Source organism: Lithobates pipiens, unplaced genomic scaffold (assembly GCF_037356315.1).
Source record: "Lithobates pipiens isolate NorthernLeopardFrog02 unplaced genomic scaffold, aLitPip1_a1.2 Scaffold_1, whole genome shotgun sequence".
NCBI classification, from domain to species: Eukaryota; Metazoa; Chordata; class Amphibia; order Anura; family Ranidae; genus Lithobates; species Lithobates pipiens.
Genome location: NW_027507685.1, coordinates 195,068,888 through 195,090,939, shown reverse-complemented (window position 1 = coordinate 195,090,939; position 22,052 = coordinate 195,068,888). Strand labels below are relative to the sequence as shown.

The following is a 22,052-nucleotide window of genomic DNA, read 5'->3' as shown; positions in this document are numbered from 1 at the left end:
CATGGCATTAAACCTTCTCTCTAGTCACATTTTCACCTACCAAATTAACCGTAGAACTTTCAAGATCGGATCCACTCTCATCTGAAGCAATACAACAAAACCCATTTCCTATCCTGCAGGAACCCACATCGCAGAACAATTAAAGCCGCGTACACACGGGCGGACTGTATGGCCAACTTAGTCCGTCAGACAATCCGACGGACAGTCCGTCCTACTTTCGAATGAACGGACTTGACCACACACGGATGCACAAACAGTCCGTCGAAAGTTTGCGCGATGACGTGTACAGCACGTACGACGGGACTAGAAATAGGAAGTCCAATACACAGCAATGCAACCTTTCGCCGTGTAAATCCTTTCTGAGCATGCGCCATACTTAGTCCGTCGAACTAGCCTACTCACGAGCGGATTGTCCGCTGAAACCAAAGTACGACGGACAATATTACGGAAATTCCGAAATACTTAGTCCGCCAGACTGCACGCTGAAAAAGTCCGCTGAAGCCCACACACGAGCGGACTGTCCGCTGAAATGTGTTTCGATGGACTAAGTTGGCCAGACAGTCCGCCCGTGTGTACGCGGCTTAACAAAGCATACCTACTCCCTACACTGACGAAGAGCTAGCCTCGCCTTACTAGAGACTCAAGTCACTGAGCAACTGAGTTACCACCCAACAATTACCAAACAACACTAACATCCGCTGTACCAACAATATGTACTCTTGGTAAGCTACAGCCCCATACCCTTTCTAGGCCTAATAATGGAAATGTGAAACTCAGCGTGGACTTTCAGGTATAGCCTCACCTACAGATCCCCCATTCTGTCCTGGTACCTGGGATATCCCCACCCCTCCTATCTCAGTCCCCATCAGGAAAGCTATTGCACCCAACTTTTGGACAGGTTAACTAGATATATCTGTATAACTCTTGTATTGAGATAGCCCCACATGGAGGACAAACACCTTGTTGATGAACCAAATTATATAGACCAAAATTTGGATAGGAAGCTCATCCCCTGAGGCAGATAGACTCATCACTGAGCAACGTCCCCCCCCCCCCCTCTATCTCCAGTGCAGATTAGAAACTATACCTCCGCAACAAAGGGATAGGGGGGAAACAAAACAACAGAAACCCCCAGGAGTGAAACGCTCCTCCTTGACACATCCTCTATGTGGGACAAATCCCATATTAATATAAGGCTAGCTTTATATAGCTCTATACATGGTATTTTAGGAAATATATGTCATCTGGTTGCTCTGATTTCATAAAAGCAAACCATTGTACTATGTGACAGTGAAGCCGGACCAGATACATACCAAACTATAAAAAAAAAAACAGAGAGCATAACATTTTAGACGTAGTCCTAGGGCCAACATGTGTGTGTAGTCTGATGTAACTCAATGATCCTCCAATAGGTTCAGTTCCCAAAATCCGCAATACAGACTAAACAATGGGCCAAAAACCACTCATCCAATATCCCCGCCTCCTAATTCATCAGAAGCAGGGGATCAGACTCAGAGACACACACATAAATGGGCAGACCTGAACACCCTTAAGTAATGTTATTAATAAAATGTTCTAGAGAAGGATCTACTAAATCTGATCAACTGATGCTTAGAGAAGGATGCTATTTGTTACCTACTCGTTACTTAAGTTGTTATTTGTTACATGCCACTGGCTATTGGTTATCTTCTTTTATTCTTCTTCTATTGTCCTCTCAGATGAAGATATTTTGATGATTATATGCAGTACTGCGTGTGCCAACCAAAGGGCTAAATAGACTCAGTACCCCTGGATGGCCTCCTAGTCTCCTAGTGTCCAGCTCAGTTCAGTCTAACAACACAAATATAGCTCCTTATCATACCAGGAACATTCCAAAGGACTAAACCATGACTACCGTATGCTAACATAAGAATCACAGCTCCCCACCTTGATTTAGACTTTCAATACCTCCTGTGGACCAGAGGTCCTTATTTAGCTTAACCCGCAGCAACGTACACTCCTCCACACAGCGGGAACATATTGACACCTGCTGACTCCTACCGGACACTGGTATAATTTCTAGGGTAGGTTGACACCCCCTTCCTACCTCTGGTTCATTTATCCTTAATGCACACCCTAGCACGCTACCCCCCTCACATTCCCATCCTCTTTTACCTTCTACCCTCCCACCCCGACCTCAGCCCTCTCTGAGTGAGATCTCCTTTCCTCCTCCTTATGAATGAATGAATGAATGAAATGCTTGTATAGCTCACAATGCGAACTGAATCGCCTCTAGGCGCTGTGGTGAGCTTTGATCATCTGCTAAAAGAGGAAGGTCTTGAGTTTTTTCCTAAAAGCCAGGTGATTTTCTTCCAGGCGGATGTTGATTGGTAGAGCATTCCATAGCCGAGGCCCTTGGACAGCGAATCTCCGATCCCCCTTGGATTTATACCGGGCTTTGGGCACGAGGAGGAGGTTTTTGTTGGCTGATCGAAGACTGCGGTTGGTGTGTAATGATTTATTTTCTCCATTAGATATTGCGGAGCTTCTCTATGCACGCATTTGTGGGTGAGGCAAAGGGTCTTGAACTTGATCTGATTTTTTACAGTTAGCTAATGTAAGCTCCTCAGCGAAGGAGAGATGGATTCCCAGGGTTTTTTTCCTGTTATCAGCCTTGCCGCCGTGTTTTGGATCAGTTGTAATCGCGCAAGTTGATATTGTGGTAATCCTATGTAAAGCGAATTTGCGTAGTCCAGTCATGAATTAATGATTGTTCCAACTACCACTGCTTTGTCATTCTTTGGGATAAAAGTAGGGATGAGCCGAACACCCCCCTGTTCGGTTCGCACCAGAACCTGCGAACAGACCTAAACTTCGTGTGAACTTTAAAACCCTATTAAAGTCTATGGGACTCGAACATTCACAATCTAAAGGGCTCATTTTAAAGGGTAATATGCAAGTTACTGTCCTAAAAAGTGTTTGGGGACCTGGGTCCTGCCCCAGGGGACATGGATCAATGCAAAAAAAAGTTTTAAAAAGGGCCGTTTTTTCAGGAGCAGTGATTTTAATAATGATTAAAGTGAAACAATAAAAGTGTAATATTCCTTTAAATTTCGTAGCTGGGGGGTATCTATAGTATGCCTGTGAAGGGGCGCATGTTTCTGGTGCTTAGAACTGTCCCTGCACAAAGTGTCATTTGTGCAGGAAAAAAAGTATTTTAAAATCACTTGCGGCTAAATTGTCGGCTCCCCGTAATACAGAGAACACTCAATGAGTGTTCTCTGTATTAGCCGACAATTCATTCATTCATTGATAAAAAAAAAAAAAAGCGTGGGGGTTCCCCTAAATTCAATTACCAGGCCCTTCAGGTCTGGTATGGATATTAAGGGGAACCCCGTGTCAAATAAAAAAAAAAAATTGACGTGGAGGTCCCCCTAAATATCCATACCAGACCCTTCAGGTCTGATATGGATATTAAGGGGAACCCCGCATCAAATTTAAAAAAAAATTGACGTGGGGGTCCCCCTAAAAATCCATACCAGACCTTTTATCCGAGCATGCAACCTGGCAGGCCGCAGGAAAAGAGGGGTGGACGAGAGAGCGCCCCCCCCCTCCCTCCTGAACCGTACCAGGCCCCATACCCTCAACATTGGGAGGATGCTTTGGGGGTCTGTGACCCCTCAAAGCACCTTGTCCCCATGTTAATGAGGACAAGGGCCTCATCCTCACAACCCTGGCCGGTGGTTGTGAGGGTCTGCGGGCGGGGGGCTTATCAGAATCTGGAAGCCCCCTTTAACAAGGGGACCCCCAGATCCCGCCCCCCTGTTTGAAATGGTAAGGGGGTACAAAAGATAAAAGGGATGAGTCTGCGAAGCATACGCAGGAGATGGTGAGATCCACTGACTACTGCTCCTATTTGCGCATCCATTGACATTTGTGCGTCTAAAATAACCCTGAGACTCTTCGCTTTGGTCTTTGGGGAGATAGTCTGCCCAAAGACGTTTGGTGGAGACCAGGAGGTTTTGGTTGCAGGCTTATGATTTGGGTGTAAGATAAGAAGCTCTGTCTTTGATTCGTTCAGCTGGAGGGAGTTAGTGGTCATCCAGTCCTCTATTGATTTGAGGCAGTTTTCAAGTTGTTGTTGGTGATCTTTTTTTCCATTGATCCGGAAATAAAGTTGCGTGTCGTCAGCGTAAGAGTGGCAGCAGAGATCTGAGCATCTGATGATTTGAAGGAGTGGGCAAATGTAAATGTTGAAGAGAACGGGTGACAAAGGAGAGCCTTGAGGGACACCGCAGGTGACTGCCCGAGTTTCGGAGAGGAATTTTCCTAGTTTCACTGTCTGTGACCAATTTCCTAGGAAGGACGCGAACCATTAGAGATCTATGTCTTGGGCTCCGGCTACTTCTGTGAGGCGGACGAGTAGAGTATTGTGATCTACTGTATCAAACGCTGCACTTAGGTCTAGCAGTATGAGGAGACACGGCTCTCCATCATCTGCTGCTTCGAGGGCGTCGTCCCAAATCTTGAGGAGAGCTGTTTCTGTTCCATGACCCGGGCGGAAGCCTGATTGCAGCGTGTCCAGGAGTTTGTGAGTATCCAGGTGGAGTTGTAGTTGATGTACTACAGCTTTCTCCATGATCTTAGAAATGATGTTGAGGCTTGTAATTGGCCTGCGGTTGTTTGGATCATGAGGGTCCAGGTTTGGTTTCTTGAGTAGAGGTTTGACGATGCCTTGTTTGAGGATGCTGGGAACAATCCCTTCATGGAATGATTGGTTTATGAGGTGGGTTATGGTTGGAGCCACGATGTCGGAGCATTCTTTCAGTAGTTTTGTGGGGATGATGTCAATAGGTGAGGTACTGTCACGCAGTTTATTAATGATGTTTTTTGCGGTGTCTACGGTAATTGGGGATAGTGAAAATTTTGGCGGTTGCGGTATGTTGGTGCAGACATCCTCCTTATGTATTTGCTGGCTGAGGTCGGATGTTTTCTTCTGACAGATTGTTTCCCTGATGGTTTTGACTTTATCGATGAAAAAATCAGACAGTTTGTCACAGTAATCCTGGGATTCACTTTCTGGGGGTTCTAGGCACACCGGATTCATTGATTGATTAACCAGTTTAAACAGTTCCCGTGGTTGGTTTGCGGCCGTTGCGATGGTATATGAGAAGTGATCCTTTTTGGCTTTGAAGATTGCTTATCCTCCCTCTCCCCTACACACCCTGCCTCTTTGTTCTCCACCAACACATAGCTAACACCGTTGACAACACCCTCTTCTTGCAACTCCATACTCCCGGAGTGCGCTACCCAAACTCTCTCGGAACATCCTTGTCACACCCATATCCGCACAAGTACCCAAGTCCACTCTTAATACACACTATGACCTCTACTCACCCCACTGCCAATTTTTTTACACTTAAAGTAGTCTCCCTAAATGTGAAAGGGCTGAATATCCCTGAAAAACAAAGCCAAATACTTGACAGGATGCAAAAGCTCAAAGCTGATGTAGTGTTTCTACATGAAAAGCACATCCGAACCAACAATGTCCCCACACTCACAAATTGCCTTATCCTCATATGTTATCACACGACAAATTCACTAGCAAAAACAAAATATTAATATTGATAAACTAAACTCAAAGGTAGATACGTTATTTTCAAAGGTCTCATACACGACCGACCAATCACTTTTTCTAACATTTACAGCCCTAACTCTGCCCAAGTCCATTTTTTCAGATCAATCGCACAAATTCTGGCAGGCTTTCAAACAGGACTGACCTTGGGGTGATTATAATGTTGCTATGTAGCCGATACTAGATACCTCCTCTGGTACCACTTCACTCGCATACAGGGCGCTATGTCAAATTAAAATACAGCTTCAAGATCTCCTTCTGCATGACACCTGGCGTACACTACAACCTAATGACAAAGACTATACCTTCTTCTCTGCCTCACATAACGACATTCTAGACTGGACTACCTGTTTGTATCCCAAAAGGACATTCACCTCTTAACCAACGCAACTGTAGAACCCATGCTTCTCTCAGACCATCACCCAATATCCATGACCCTGACTTTACCAGACAAAAACACTTTTACCAAAAAATCTGGCATCTAGACTCATCTCTACTGACATCAGAAACTGCTGTTAATCAGATTCATGAATACATAGGCCAATTTTTCTCAGAAATTGATATACCTGGCACAGCCCTACTTAATCAGTGGGAAGTGCACAAATGTGTTATCCACAGTTTCTTGCTTTAAAAGTATCTCAGGAGCTAACACATACGAGATAACACTAGATCGACCACAAAACCTGCCGAAAATTTGTCCTACACCAAAAAATCTTTTATGAATTTGGCAACAAATGTGGGAAATTTCTAGCCAAAGCCATCCAAACCATCAAAGATTCCCAGGGAAGAGCTAATGTCACATCTACTGATACAGCATCTCAATTCAAATCCTTTTACACTAGACTATACAATTTACCACAATGGTCTCTGGGACTTCCAGACAGCAATACACGGAATTCACTCATTAAAACCTTCCTCGAAAAATACTGCCATAAACCCATTGATAGAGAAGATGCCTGTCACCTAAAAAAACCCATCTCAGAAGACAAATTTAAAGTAGCAATCAAACAACTTAAGACAGGTAAAAGCCCCCCAGCCCGGACGGTTTCACGGCAACCTACTTCAAAACATTTGCTGACACGCTAATGCCACCGTTCCTTAAGACCTTCAACTCCCTCTCTACATTCATGCTCCCCTTTCACAGGCTACTCGAAGCACACATCACATAATACCAAAAGAGGGAAAGAACGCCACATCAGTTTCTAATTACAGGCCGATATCTCTACTGAATGTAGATGTAAAATGATTTGCGAAAATTCTGACAAACCGTCTTTTACCTCACTTACCCGCTCTAATTCAAAAAGACCAAGTGGGATTTGTCCTAGGGAGAGAAGCTAGGGACATCTCCACTAAGGCTGGCTCTCAATTTACACTATTGGATGACTAAGCACAAATGTAAAGGTTTCTTTCTATCCCTAGATGTGGAGAAGGCATTCAATAGGTTGGCTTGGGACTATCTGGGAGCAGTTTTTCGACACATTGGCCTACAAAACTGAATGTATAATCTCATCATGTCCTTATACACAACACCAACTGCAAGAGTGCAGTTCAATGGCCACCTGTCCAATGCCTTCTCCATAGGTAATGGGACAAGGCAGGGCTGTCCATTGTCCCCTATCCTTTTTGTTCTGACTTTAGAACCTCTCCTATGCTGCCTCAGAGCCAATAAAGCCATAAAGGGCATACCCATTGCAGAAACAGGCCACATGCCCTCAACGTGGGGAGGATGTCCCCATGTTGATGGGGACAAGGGCCTCATCCCCACAACCCTTGCCTGGTGGTTGTGGGGGTCTGTGGATGGGGGGGCTTATCGGAATCTGGAAGCCCCTTTTAACAAGGGGACCCCCAGATCCTGGCCCCCTCGTTTGAAATGGTAACAGGTACATTGTACCCCTACCATTTCACAAAAAGAAAGTGCCAAAATGGTAAAGAAAAAACAACACACACCGTGGGAGAAGTCCTTTATTAAAAATAAAAAAAATTACATCCAGCGATGTAATCCAATTTTTGTTCTCCAGCGATGGATGATCTCCAGCGACTCCAGGGAGGAACACGCACAAGATCCCGTCACCACCAGAGGCACCCAGCCAATGAAGCTTTACACTTATTATGTAGATTAGGGCAGGGCCACCTGTCACATGACCCCGCCCCTCTCTGACAAGGGGAAACGCCTCTGATGCAACGAGAATCCTGCTGGAGTCACTGGAGTCGCTGGAGATCATCCATCACTGGAGATCGAAAATTAGATTACATCGCTGGAGTAGGAACATGGATTTATTGGATTACATCGATGGAATCTCTTTTTTATTTTTTTATTTTTAATAAAGGACTTCTCCCACGTTGTGTGTTGTTTTTTTAACCATTTTGACGCTTTCTTTTTGTGAAATTGTAGGGGTACAATGTATCTGTCACCATTTCAAATGGGGGGACAGGATCTGGGGGTCCCCTTGTTAAAGGGGGCTTACAGATTCCAATAAGCCCCCCGCCCGCAGGCCCCCAAAACCATGAGGGATGAGGCCCTTGTCCCCATCAACATGGGGACATCCTGGCTATGCATGTGGCCTGGTATGGTTCAGAAGGCGCTCTCTCATCCCCCCTCTTTTCCTGCAGCCTGCCAGGTTGCATGCTCGGATAAGGGTCTGGTGTGGATTTTTGGGGGAACCCCACGCCATTTTTTTAAAAACTTTGGCGTGGAGTTCCCCTTAAAATCTATACTAGACCTGAAGGGTCTGGTATGGATTTTTGGGGGGAACCCCACGCCATTTTTTTTTATTTTGGCGTGAAGTTCCCCTTAATATCCCTACCAGGCCTGAAGGGCCTGGTAATGGAATTTGGGGACCCCCTCACATTTTTATTTTTTATTTTTCAATGGCTTTCAATGACTTTTATGTGAATTGTCGGGACTGACAATTCATTAATAGCCGACACTAGCACTATAAATTACTTTTTTTTCCTTTAGAAATGTAATTTTGCTCTTGGACTGTTATAAACACGGGAAACATGCACCACTTTACAGGCATACTATAGACACCCCCCAGGTATGAAATTTAAAGGAATATTTCCCTTTTATTGTTTCACTTTAAGCATTATTAAAATCACCACTCCCGAAAAAACGGCTGTTTTTAAAACTTTTTTTATGTTTTTTTTTACTTTTTGCATTGATACATGTCCCCTGGGGCAGAACCCGGAACCCCAAACTCTTTTTATGACAATAACTTGCATATTAACCTTAAAAATTAGCACTTTAGATTTCTCCCATAGACTTTTAAAGGGTGTTCCGCATCTTTTCAAATTTGCCGCGAACACCCCAAATTGTTCGCTGTTAGCAAAACAGATAACCCATCTCTACTTGTCACTCAGCCAGAATCCTAGACTGGGCAGTACATCATAAGTGTAAAGACTGGGTGACTCTTGAAAATACCTTTACCTCTTTACCGCTACTATCTACCCCCTGGATCCAAACACAGCACATTCCATTAGCACTGAAAGAGCACCCGCTGATTTACCCAACTTTGTGTAGCTTCAAAGAGGTGTGAAAGAAACTACATCTACTTTGAGCCCAGGCCTCTCACTCCCATCAAGTCCAACCCACACTTTCTCCCAGGCATGTCCAAAAACTTTCTAAAAGACACCTGGGCTCATTCGGACATACTGGCGCATCAAATCTACCATGATGGCACCCTTCTAGACTTTTACAAAATTTTTGGTCAAAAGTCCATAAACTAACAACACAAATCTCCACATATGCTCTGGAGCAGACTCCGGCTCAATTCCTTCTCCATCACTCCACTATATCGGCTCACGCATACCGCAAATCCCTAGTAATGCATGTAATTAATGGTGACAAAATGTGCACCCCAATACACTGGGGCTCATCTCATATTCCGACCATCTCAGAATGGTTCAATCACATCAATAGAATTGCAGAAATGGAAGAACTAATCCACATAGATAGAGATGCCCCATCTAAATTCTCACACACCAGGGCCTGCTGGACTCACTTCTGAACCACGGATAACTACACAACAGTGATGGGTCACACAAACAATGATGTCACGCACTAACAGGTTAAATTTAATGGAACTATAGAACATCCATACCTCTCAAATAGACTCAGAGCCCCCTGCCTCTAACCAAGGGACAAGTACGGGTGGGCATCTGTTCAGGTCCAGAACCATGAGCATACCAACAGCATGCGTGCCACTTCCATCCCTCCGCATACAGCGCTAGGTTGTCATACAGACAAAATAAGGCTTCGGGTGGTGACCGAGGAGTCAAATCCCCTGCCCATCATTCCCCCTTGCCTATCCCCTCTCCTCCCCTTCTTCTACCCTCTTCTGCCCTCACATCCACACAACACCTTGGCTTAGTTCTCCAGAGTAAGTCCTAATTTCTAATACCATCACGCTGTTCCTCATGAAAAACACTTCCTCAATGCAACTGAACAGCAAACCTATACCCCACACAACCACATAATATATCAACCAAGCATAAGAACCCATCTCCATTCTCATCGAAACCATAAGTTAAAAAGGGATCCAAATACATAAAGTGTCACCCGTTAAGGGACTCAATGATACAAGAGCTTTTTCTTTCCTTTCCCTTTTTTGTTTTTTTCATGATTCAATTTACTATTGATAAGTTGGTAGGTAATAACAGCGTATCTACATGCATAAGTTGTAGACTACAGATGTACACCAAATACTGTTTTGTATACAGGTATTGTTTACATGACGACATTGTAACCTGCTTTTATTTTCCTCAATAAAAACTTATTGGGGAAAAAAAAAGAAAGTCTACAGACAGTTTTCAGGAGATACTAAAAATAATACTTCATCTTTGTCAACAGTGCTGATCTCAACACATGGACATCTCCCTCTACCATTCATGCTCACTTTTTTGAAAGCTGTTCTTGTTTCATTTTAATGCTTGCATACAAAGTACACTTAATTTACATAGAAATATCAGTTTTAAAAAAATAGCCTTTATTTTTTTTTTTCGTTTATTAACCACAGAGGTATTATTGTCAGGTTACAAAGGGGATATGTATAATTTGTCTTTGGAGAATCAGCATTGTCAGAAGGCATTCTCCCATAACATTTAGGGGACTTTAAAAACAAATTGAATGAAACTACAAACCACATATAGAAGGAGAGAGGGAGGAAGATGAAGCTAGATGTAATTTACAAGTTTGTCATTCTAATTCCATTGCTTTTTTTATACAACTTTTGGTGATACAGTATATCTGCAGGTAAATCACATTTCAAAAGACAGCGACCAAATATATTCAAAGGTGTTGTAAACCCCCCTTTTTTTTTTAAATAACAAACATGTCATACTTACCTTTACTGTGCAGTTCGTTTTGCAGAGTGGCCCCGAACCTCCTCTTCTGGGGTCTCATGGCGGCACTGGTGGCTCCTTATTGCATAGTGTGTCCACGTTGGAGAAGCAATCTCCTTGGTGGACACCCGTGTGGGTGCACTGTGTCCATTCACCCAGAATTCAGGACTCAGCCCCGCCCCCCCCCCACGCCGCGTCATTGAATTTGATTGACAGCAGTGGGAGCCAATGGCTGTGCTGCTATCAATCTATCCAATCGGGACACGAGTCACCAGTGACAGATGGTGTGCTCATTCCCAGACAGTGGATGACTGTGTTCAGGTAAGTAAAACGGGGGGGGGGGGGGGGCTGCAGCACGAAAAAAGGTTTTTCACCTTAATACATAGAATGCACTAAGGTGAAAAACCTTGAGTGTTTACAACCCCTTTAATGTATTGCATTTTATTCTTAAAACAGCCCTCTTCTTTTGAATGACTTCTGACATTACAGAGTCTCTGGGTTTCAGATGCATGCAGCTGCTTCCCCTCACCCCTGCCAGGACCTTAGCTTATGTAAGGACTTAGGAGGGAAAGCAACTGTATGCATAGCTGTATGCATCTGAAGAACAGAGACTCTGTAGTCTTAGAGGTGATACAGCTAGAAAAGCCTCATGTAATCTTCCAACCCTGTTGATTCAGACCTCTCCAGCCCCTGCCAGGATTATGGTTGGCGGCAGGGCTTGGAGTAGCTGCATTCACTTAGAATGTGTTGGAAGTGTCAGAGGTAATCAAAAAGACCTGTTCTATTTTCAGCAAAGTGGGGGCAAAAGACAAATATAGCCTATTATATGTAGAGTACTTTAACTAAAGAAGTTTATTTTAAGAGCCATGGGTTGATTACAGAGTCTCTTTATATCTATTTTATATTGTAATAGTAATAATGATAGTTAAAATTAAAAAGGATAACCCGTGTAAGGACCTTGCCTTAGGCTTCATTCAAATGGGTGCATGGGCCTGTACACTCATGTAGAGGGCCATATTTACCAGCTCAGGAGGCACAGGTTCTTACAGCTGTGTGCATCCAGCCTATCAAAATGAATTACAGGTGGATGGTTGAATGAATCTTCAGAAACATCCATGTGGAACCAATGCATGGCTCAGAACACAGTCTGTCTGAGCTGTACATTGGTCTTGCACAGATGTAAAAGCATGGGGGGCACATGAAGATTCATGACGATTAATGTTGCCATCCAACTGTCATTGATTTTAACAGTCTGGCTACATTTGGCTGCATGGAAAACCTGTGCCTCTCAGGTGGGTAAACATGGCCCTCTGCACGGGTGTATGGGTCCATAGTCTAAATTTAGTGTTGCAACTAGGCTGTAATAAACCTGAGCTCTACTTGTTATTGTTTCTGTTTTCATTGAGTTACCCAAAAGTTCAGGATATTGTTTGCTTCTGCCTGGTTCATGAGAGATTTCTCAGCAGATCGAGCAAGAAGAAACAATATTACCGAGTTATAAATATTTATGTCTCTCTGGCAAATCACTAGTATTATGTTGGAGTAGGATATAAATAATTATAGTGACGTTGGAGGAGATCCCCTGGGCTGTTGCCAGTTGAAGAGGAAGTGTTGGAGGTCTGTGCTTCCTAGACCTTTGCCCTAAGAAGGTCCTGTACTGGAAGAATTAAGGAGCTGGAAGGGTTGTTCTGACTAGCTGGAGCACCTGAGGAAGAAGCGTCACTGCTGAATAGTGTCCTAGAGATTAAGACACAAGGAGTGCAGGGAGTCATATTTACTTGATCCTGGTGTACCTGGAAGAAAATTGCTGACCTCAGCTTACAGGTCCATAGCTTGTGTTGACTTTTGTTAGAAGATAAATTTGGAGCCACATTTGTCTGCTTTAAGGTATTCTGTACTTATTATACACGTTTAAAAATTTCCAAAGTGACTGGTGTCCAGTTCCTTTAACAATTAAATAGTCAATAATTCTGCCCTGAGGTTTGAAATGCTAACCCACTGAACTGCCTAGGGGTCATCCCCATCTGCCCAAGGGTAAGGGGTTGCTGAACCTATATGAACATTTGTTATTAGCCAGTGCAACAATTCTCAGAAGTATCAGACTAATATATTTAACTTTGATACAACCTTTAAATCTGCAGAATTATTGCAATATTGCTGATAGTGTTTTTTAATAAATTGCTATGTATTACATAACTTAATAAAACAAACATGAAATAAATAAATTACAGTAAATTTACATATGTTACAAAAGAATATTTTGTTTGATTTTCAAGCTGGGTACTGAACCTAGCACCTAATGCAAATATAATGGTTAGTGTCAGAAAATCTGTAGTCACTTTAATGTTCATATTGGTTTAGTATGTAATCAATATTGAGTAATACATTTTTGATTGGACCATATTAATTATTTTATAGGTATGAATCACAAGTTTTATAGTGTTAGGGCTGTCCAACACCATAGTCTTCAACTAACACATTACTGGACTGGGCTTTGGGGCATATTAAGCATCTTTAGTCTGGGTTCACACTAGTGCAAATTGGATGCGGGTTTCCCCCGCATCCACTTTGCATGACGGGAGAGTGTGCCCGACTCTCAATGGAGCCGGTTCACACATCTCCATGGCGGCAGATTCTACAGGGGTCCTATGCAACTTTGGCTTTGTTTCAGTTCTGAATTCTGGCTAAAAATTCAGGCCGGATTCATCCCTGAAACAGACAACAGAGAGGCACCAGACCACTGCTGTGATCCACAACGGCACTAAGTTTGAAACCAGCCTCAGTGATTTAGTGATTATTTTAATACATATTTTTGTGCTAGTTACAGAAACCACAAAACTGCCCAAAAAATTGTCCATGATCAAGCAGCATCAATTTAGTATATAGAAATGATCTTAGGGTGTGTCCATGTCCAAACACAAATCCATAGCAAAGTGACAGGTTCTCTTTGATAATTTCCTCCCCACCTACTATTCATTTGTAAAAGTTTGTAAGCATGAATTGCATTCAATTGCCTTGTGCCTTGTGCCATTATTAAATTAAGAAAGCAGTTTTCCACAAACATGAAGTTTGGTGAATGCTTTTTATTTTTAGTGTATATCCCCCCGGTAGGACAAACATGGCCAGCACCCAATCATCATGGATGGGTGGGAGAGCTAAGATCCAGTTTTCTTGATGTTTACCCCTCCCACTTATGCTCACCTTTCCTATGCTTCCTCACTTATCTGTTTGCTGTAGCCCAGAGTCAAATGTAATCTCTATGTAACCGCAGTACTGTTGAATGTAGTAGCTTAAAGGGTAAGTTCACCAAAAAGTAACAAAATAATTAAAAATAGTTAAAAAATAATAAATGCACATCTTTTTGCCGGTACATTTTAATCAGAATCCTGGAAAGCATTGCACCCATGATCAGCAGATCATGGGTGCTATGCAGGGCTCTTGCAAGCTCTGTATGTGCATCGTAAGGCCAAGCAGTTACACATTAACAGGAAGTATCAATGAACTACCATTGTGCTCAATTGTGGTAATTCATTGAGAAGTACAAGCTGACAGCCGCAAAGGTCTTCTTGTTTTCAATTCACAGAACTCTGTGACTGAGGCACACGACCGGGCAGGCAGAGCCCCGCACAGCTGCATTCTCTGTAAATTCTGGCAGAGAGTGAGGGAGAAGATACCCTGCCACCTGCGACATTGGAAAGCCAGGAAGGTGCAGGGGCCAGTGGATTTGTAACATGTTACACCCTGAATTTGGATGTAATATGTTACAGAAGGTAAACTACCATTTGTACTTCATCACACGTCAGTGTTTAGACCTAGTCATTGGCTACTCTTTCCCAAATGCTGCACCCTAGGAGGAAGGGTAGAAGGTCACATGTTCCCCCATTCCTGAATGCACTGGGTATTTGAAATAGGGGAGTACAATTGGGTGAAATAGGGTTGATCCATCAAAAACTTGTCAATTTACCTTGAATGGTAAAAGTGACAGATCCCTTTTCACCTAAAACAAAGCCATTCAAAAAGTGGAGTAAAAAAAAAAAAAGGTAGAGTAAAAAAAAGAGTAAAATTAGAAAAGCAGTACTAGTAAATAAAACTATTTATTAATATGTGTATTTAACATGTTGTCAAAAGAATCTATACTGTGAATTTTTAACACAATGTAAATGTTTTTTCTTTTTCTTTTTTTTTTTTTTTTTTTTTACACTTTTGCCTCTTTCAATGTTGTTTTAAGTTAGCAGATACAATCCAAACACATAATGGGTCAGAGGAACCAAACTGTTGTGACTTTTTTCATCTTTCAAGGAATTTCAGATCTCCCTGAACTGCAAATTCCAATCTTCTTTCTGGTGCTGTTCATTTATCTATTCTCCCTTGGTATTAACTCGACAATTTTTTTGCTGGTCTGTCTGGATCATCAACTTCACACACCAATGTACTTTTTCTTGGCCAATCTGTCTATCTTGGATATGTTTTCCACCACTGTCACTCTTCATAACATTCTCGTTGACTTTGTAGTAGGGGACAACACAATTTCTTATGGAGCTTGTCTTTCTGAAATGTACATTTATGGATGTTTGATTTGTGATGAGTTGCTGATTCTTACAGCCATGAGCTATGATCGCTACATGGCTATTTGTAACCCTTTGCAGTACCATTTGGTCATGAACCGCAAAGTATGTATTTTGTTGGCAACTGTTTGTTGGCTTTTAGGCATTTTAGAGGTTATTCCTTATATAGTTTTATTGGCAGGATTCACATGTTATACATCAAATGTAATAAATCACTTTTTTTGTGATCTTGTACCTCTTGTTAAACTTTCCTGCAGCGATACCACTGCTATGGAGATTGTGTGCCTTGCAGATGGATTTGTGCTGATTAGCTTTACCCCCTTTATGTTAACATTTATCTCTTACGTTTTCATTATTTCTAGTATATTTAGGATCTCTTCTAATATTGGAAGATGGAAAGCTTTTTATACATGTTCTTCACATCTAACTATAGTCATACTTCTTTATTCATCTCTTTTTTTCCAGTACTTAAGGCCAACTTCATTGAATACCACAAGATCAAATAAGTTTTTCTCTTTATATAACACAGCTGTACTTCCTCTCTTAAACCCTCTCATCTACAGCTTTAAAAATAAAGATGTGAAGTCAGCAATGAAGCGAAGTGCACACTTGCTTAAAGTTTGTATGTGACCATTACATTTCTCACAACTCTTCATTTTTATAGAACTTCAGTAAAGACATAAATAAAAATCACACTCACCACTTTGTATATAATAATGTGTGATATATATCATATAGATAAAAACAACATCCAGCAGGAAAGATGGAAACCACGCTCGCACTCCTTCACATGTCACAGGTCCCTCTTCCAGGTGTTGTTTTTATCTATATGCTGTATATACTTCACCAAAAATGTGAGTGTAATTTTATTGGAAGCTCTATATTAAAGAACGGTCAATTTATCATGACATCTGCGCAATGAGAGCATTTTTCTGTCATTTTTACATGCGGCCATTGAGCTTTTGAGGATACATCTGATGAATTTTAGAGAAGTGTATTTTGGCTCTCTGACGATATTTTCCACGCTGAGTGATTAAGTTGGGATAATCAAGAGTCTGGAGATCTGGCCCTGTAGAATTTGACCCTATGTGCATACATTACATGCACTGATGGTAAGAGTCAGTAATATCGGGTGTTGGTGGCGGTCCCTTCTCTTTCTTTCATGGATGGATGGATAATGACTCTATTTTTACTATATATTGGGAGTGACCCAGTTTAGAAATGAACTTTGGACTCATTGAGTGCTATATTTAAAGCGCTACACTATACCTTTCATTTTTTGCATATTGTGTTAGCTGCTGTGTTTTTTGTTTGTTATTCCTTTTGCTTTTAGCGCAACAAATTTATTTTGTTAGGCCTATTGAATTGTCCATTAAATTCTTATTTCCCATCACAATCTGCTAGAGCTCTCTATTTGCGTTCATGCACATCTAAGCTAAAGAAGGGCTAAATCTAATAACAAAAAGATCATATTTGGTACTTTTTGGTCTGCTAAATATACAATTCAAAATATTTTTTTATCATATAACTCGTTATTCAAGGAATTTTCTAAGTACTTGGAATATTAAGACAGCAGCCAAAGTACAATGTACAAAGTTCCATTCCATGTAAAAAACAATAATACAAAAAAAGGAACACACAAAAAAGCATTTGGGGGGGGGAACTTGGCTTGGTGCACAGTGTGGATGGATGCTAGATAGAAAAGCTTCTGCTGAGTGCCCTGGGATTGCAAAAGACCCATTTCGAGCAGGAATTATGTCCAAACTGAACAAGAAAAGGAAACAGAATCTATCTTTCCGCTCTACGGTCACTCCACCAGGCAAGCAAATCCCTGCTATGTTCAAAAAATACAGATACAATGGCAGCGGTGAAGGAGCAAGATGGGGCAAACACACAGAACAACAGGCTAGATGGAGCTAGATGATGATTAAATCTCTTTGGCAAGCTTCTGAAGACGTGATAAGAGGAAAAAAACACACTGATCACCCCCTGACATATGCAGACATGACAGAGTTTGCAGCAGATATTAAAAACTCCTTCTCAGCCACCAACACAGATTTACAGTCAGATCTATTGATGCTCACAGAGAACATGTCAGTTAATGAAAGAGCAAGGAAAATGAGGGACAGAGCCCTGGTCAGGCTGAATGATGTTACAGCCACACATTCACAGCACCTGATAGACATGAACAGACAAATCGAAGACCTGGACAACAGGGAAAGAAAAAATAAACATCAGAGTAAGGGGAATATTGGAAGCTGTAACCCCTGATCAGATCAGGCCTGCATTAACCTCCATCTTTAAGAATCTAACAGACAGACTCGCTGAGTCTCCAATAGACTACGACAGAGCACACAGACCCAGAGCCCCAGATAATGCCCCTCCAAGAGACATAATTTGCTGTCTTCCTAACTTCTGCCTTAAAGAAGAAATCCTCCAAAAAGCAAGACTAAATGACACAGTCACCTTCAATGGTGAAGACATCCAGCTCTTCCAAGACCTGTCTCCTATCACGTTAAAAAATAGAAGAGCACTAAAACCCTTATTGGAAATCTAGAAAGAAAAAGGTATTACTTTATAGATGGAAGTTCCCCTTTGCCTTGAAAGCTTCCTTTTAATGACAAACCACACTTACTACGTGTCCCTTATGATCTGACAAACTTATGTGAAAACTTACAGATCACTCCAATAGAACTTCCAGATTGGTATGCAGAATTTCACCTACCACCAGCCATTAACAACGTATCTTCTATGCCAGGTCCCTTTCCTGAAAAATCTCAGTTCCAATCAGGGAAACAATGCAGAAATACCAACCGCAGCATCTACAACTCGCCAGCCGCAAAAAATCCCAGAACAAGGGTACAACGATAAAATCCCCAGATGGGTCCTTTCAATATATGACATTTAGCTCAGATTTTCAATGCTAAGCCACTGAACATCAATTACAGGGCTTATAGGAATGCATCCACATTCATCTCCACATGATGTAACGAAGATGCCATTTAAGTTTGCTCGCTAGATGGTACCCTTACCTAAAAAAATTTGTAATTTGTTTTTACACCGATTTTCTAGGAAAATAATCTGCTCTTCCAGAACTTGTCCTGAAGTTATAAGTACTATTGTAACACTCAAACTACATTGGAACCTAAAGAGCACTAATCTGATTTTTCACATTTTTCCCTTAACACTAATAGCTTGATTTAGTTCTGTTTTTGCATATCCAAACTCATGAAGAAAGAGGATCTTCTGCGCCAACTCCTTACATTACTTGAGGTAGCTGGGACAACTCAAACCAATTGAACAATCCATCTTAAGGTAACCACCTGACGATATCCCGGAATTGGGTAAACAAAAGAGACATGTCCATTATTTCCTGGGTAATATACCATAGCTTGCCACATACACACTCGCTTGACACATACAAACTATGCATCATTCCTTATCTCCATTTTCCCTATGTGAGACTAGGATCTTCACAACCTACTAATTATCAGGTCAATACCCTTCGTTAACCCTCACACCTGGATGACAAATAAATAACTTCTCAGTAAACCTATGGGATCCTTTACACACCACAAGACCTATTCCAATAGAAGCAAAGGAAGAAGAGATCTATTTGAACTAATTGAAATTAGTTATACCACATTCATTGCCAGAATGCAAAGAACAATTGTTTGATAACTCAGGGTTTCGTTAAAACTGAATTTAATCCAAACTACTTTAATACGCTTTATGAATAGAATATTCAAAGGTTTAAAGTGGAAGTAAACCCATGGATGCTAACTGCACATTGGCTCTGCTCTCAGCCAAACTATCAAACCATCCAATGGCTGGTGTCATAACGAATCACATGTGCAGCACCATAGCAGTTGAAGATTAAACAGAGGCAAAGATGGCAGCTTCCTTGGCTGAAAACGATAGCGTAGTTTACTTCCACTTTAAGTATACAAGTAATATTTTGTTTATAAAGGAGAGACCATCTCTAAGGGAGGCCCACACTCTGTAAAATACTCACATATGAGGGTGTTTTGATAATCTCCCTAGGATTAGGCTGACAATGAGTGTTGGGCTCCCTACAGAACAAAAATTTCTCACACCTTGTAATTAAAGTTGATAAACATTTGTATTTTGTTGTATATTCAACAAAATAGTTAAGTTATAACTATAGAAAAGTTAAGTTTCAATGATTTTCAGACAAATGATTGATAGGGTCATAGATATCCTACTGACTTCCAAGATATAGCATATCCCAGGTAAACTCAGAATGACGGGTTCACAAGACAGAAAAATCCTATTATCTAATAGTGAGATATCGACTCACCAGCGCTCCTCCCATCTACCGCCCAAAACAACAACTCATATTTTTTCTGAACAAAAGTAGTCGACAACTACTTAATAAAGCCTTACAGTTTTTCCCTGTGATCTACTAAGTAGGCACACAGGTCCAGTCCCTTCAGGCCCAAACCCCCCCCCCCCCCTCACAATCCACCACTCACCAACCCTCTTCCACCCCCCTTTTTATGGCCTACTCTTTACTAAGAAAATCACCAAACTTTATATCACTCAATGTGACTGGTCTTAACATTTGAGAAAAAAGGACCAACATTCTAAAAGAACTGAAAAAAGCTAATCCACAGATAGTTTTCCTTCAGGAAACATATTTCAAAACCCCAAAAGTCCCCCACCTAACAAACAACTACTTCATGAGTGCCTTCCACAAACCCCATGGCACATACCAAGGGTGTCTCAATTTTGCTAAGCAAGAATTGCCCCTTTGTTCTCACACAACAGCTGATAGACCCAGAGGGCCGTTACATATTTTAAAAGGCACATGGGATGGTAACCCAGTAACCTTAGTGAATGTTTACTTACCAAATAAAACCCACATAACATTTTGCCAAAAAATAATCTACAAATTAAAATTGTTCACCTCTGGCTGCATTCTCACTTTAACAAACCATTAAACCCTCAACAAGACACCTCAACAGGACAAACACATGTAGCATACAAAATTCTAAAATGTATTAAAAACTCTTACAATCCCTAACTTTGGTAGACACCCGAAGAACCACACACCGTAGAGATAAAGACTACACTTTCTTTTCCTCCCCCCACAAGAGAAACTCAAGATTAGATTTGAAATTCATAACCCAAAGAGACCATAGAAACATAGCCAAAGCCGATATAGGCATAATCTTAATTTCACACAACCACCTCTCTAACACTGAAACCTCAAACACCAAAACCCACAGCTTTCAATTGGAGGCTAAACGCAACATTGTTAACGGATCAAACAAAACATGACATTAAGATTAATTCAAATTCCAATACTACCCCTCTAAATAACAGGGAGGCACACACAAGTGTTATTAAAGGAGAATTAATAAAATGGGGTGCAAGGGAAAAAAAGAATGTGAAGGTGAAATCTCAGAATTATCCATCAAAATAGCTAGACTAGAAAGACAACAGAAACAATCTCTTCCCGCCAAAACAGAAAACAAACTCTCCCCCTGTAGGAAATCTTTGAAACAAATCCTAGACCTAAAAACCAATAAATCCATTTTTTTCAAGAAAGGTATCTTCTATGAACATGGGGATAAAGGTGGCAAATATTTAGCCAGAGCCCTCAAAGACACTAGAACTTTGGGATATATACACACTATACACAAAACTGATGGGGCACTCGAAAATAACCCAGAGAAAATAGTGGCCCTTTTTCACAAATTTTACACCAAACTATACAGCTTACAACAACCCAAACCTCCACATTTACCAAATGCCACAGAAGAAATAATCCAAAAATTCTTACAGGAAAGCAAACTTCCATCTCTTAAAAAAAAGAAGATATAGTGCAGCTAGAAGAACCCATCACCATAAATGAAATACAGGCAGCAATCAAAGACTTAAAACCTGGAAAAGATCCGGGACCTGATGGATTCACATCCCAATATTATAGAATTCATGCACAAACTCTATCCAAACATCTTCTTGCAGCCTTTAACTATCTAGCAAAAAAAAACAAAAACAACTTGAATTCTTTTTTAATGGCCTACATATCAGTAATCCCGAGACCTGACAAAGATCACAAAGACTGTTCAAAAATCAGACCCAGACCTGATGGAGGGGGGAGGGGCTGCTGATTAGGTGTGCTCCGTGAGGTCTGCAAGCACAATGCTGAGATACAATTATCGTGCTGATGGCTGAGACATGCTTGGATATGCCCAGCTACTGATGTAGTGTATCGCTGTAACGCTGCTCAACTGCTATACTGCTATCATTACGGGCTATAGTATGCCGGACGGAGATGTAAAGGACTTAAATGGAATTTGAATAGCTAACTAACCTGCAACTTGCACAGTATCGAACCGGCTTGGCGATCCGGGACCGAACGGAGGGTTTATGTTTACACCGTGACCGGAGTGAGGGAGGTGAAGAGCTCAGGACGTATCCAGACGGTGACCTGTTGAGACTATAGAGAGCGCCCAGAGAACACCCTGACTCGGTGAAGATTCGACAGAGAGATAGCCGGAGTA

General features: G+C 41.6%; 1 protein-coding gene across 2 annotated transcripts; it reads left to right on the top strand.

The window, feature by feature from the left end:
* The first annotated feature begins 10,745 nt into the window (after positions 1-10,745).
* On the top strand, positions 10,746-21,629 carry LOC143981619 (olfactory receptor 5AR1-like). Of its 2 annotated transcripts, none has more exons than XM_077479615.1 (2): positions 10,746-10,865; positions 15,183-21,629. In XM_077479615.1, the coding sequence occupies exon 2, from the start codon at positions 15,208-15,210 to the stop codon at positions 16,147-16,149; it is 942 nt and encodes a 313-aa protein (XP_077335741.1). In that variant the 5' UTR covers positions 10,746-10,865; positions 15,183-15,207; the 3' UTR covers positions 16,150-21,629. The 2 variants fall into 2 exon arrangements, with proteins under 2 accessions (XP_077335741.1, XP_077335747.1); XM_077479621.1 differs by having other exon boundaries at positions 10,769-10,865; positions 15,187-21,629.
* The last annotated feature ends 423 nt before the right edge of the window (positions 21,630-22,052 follow it).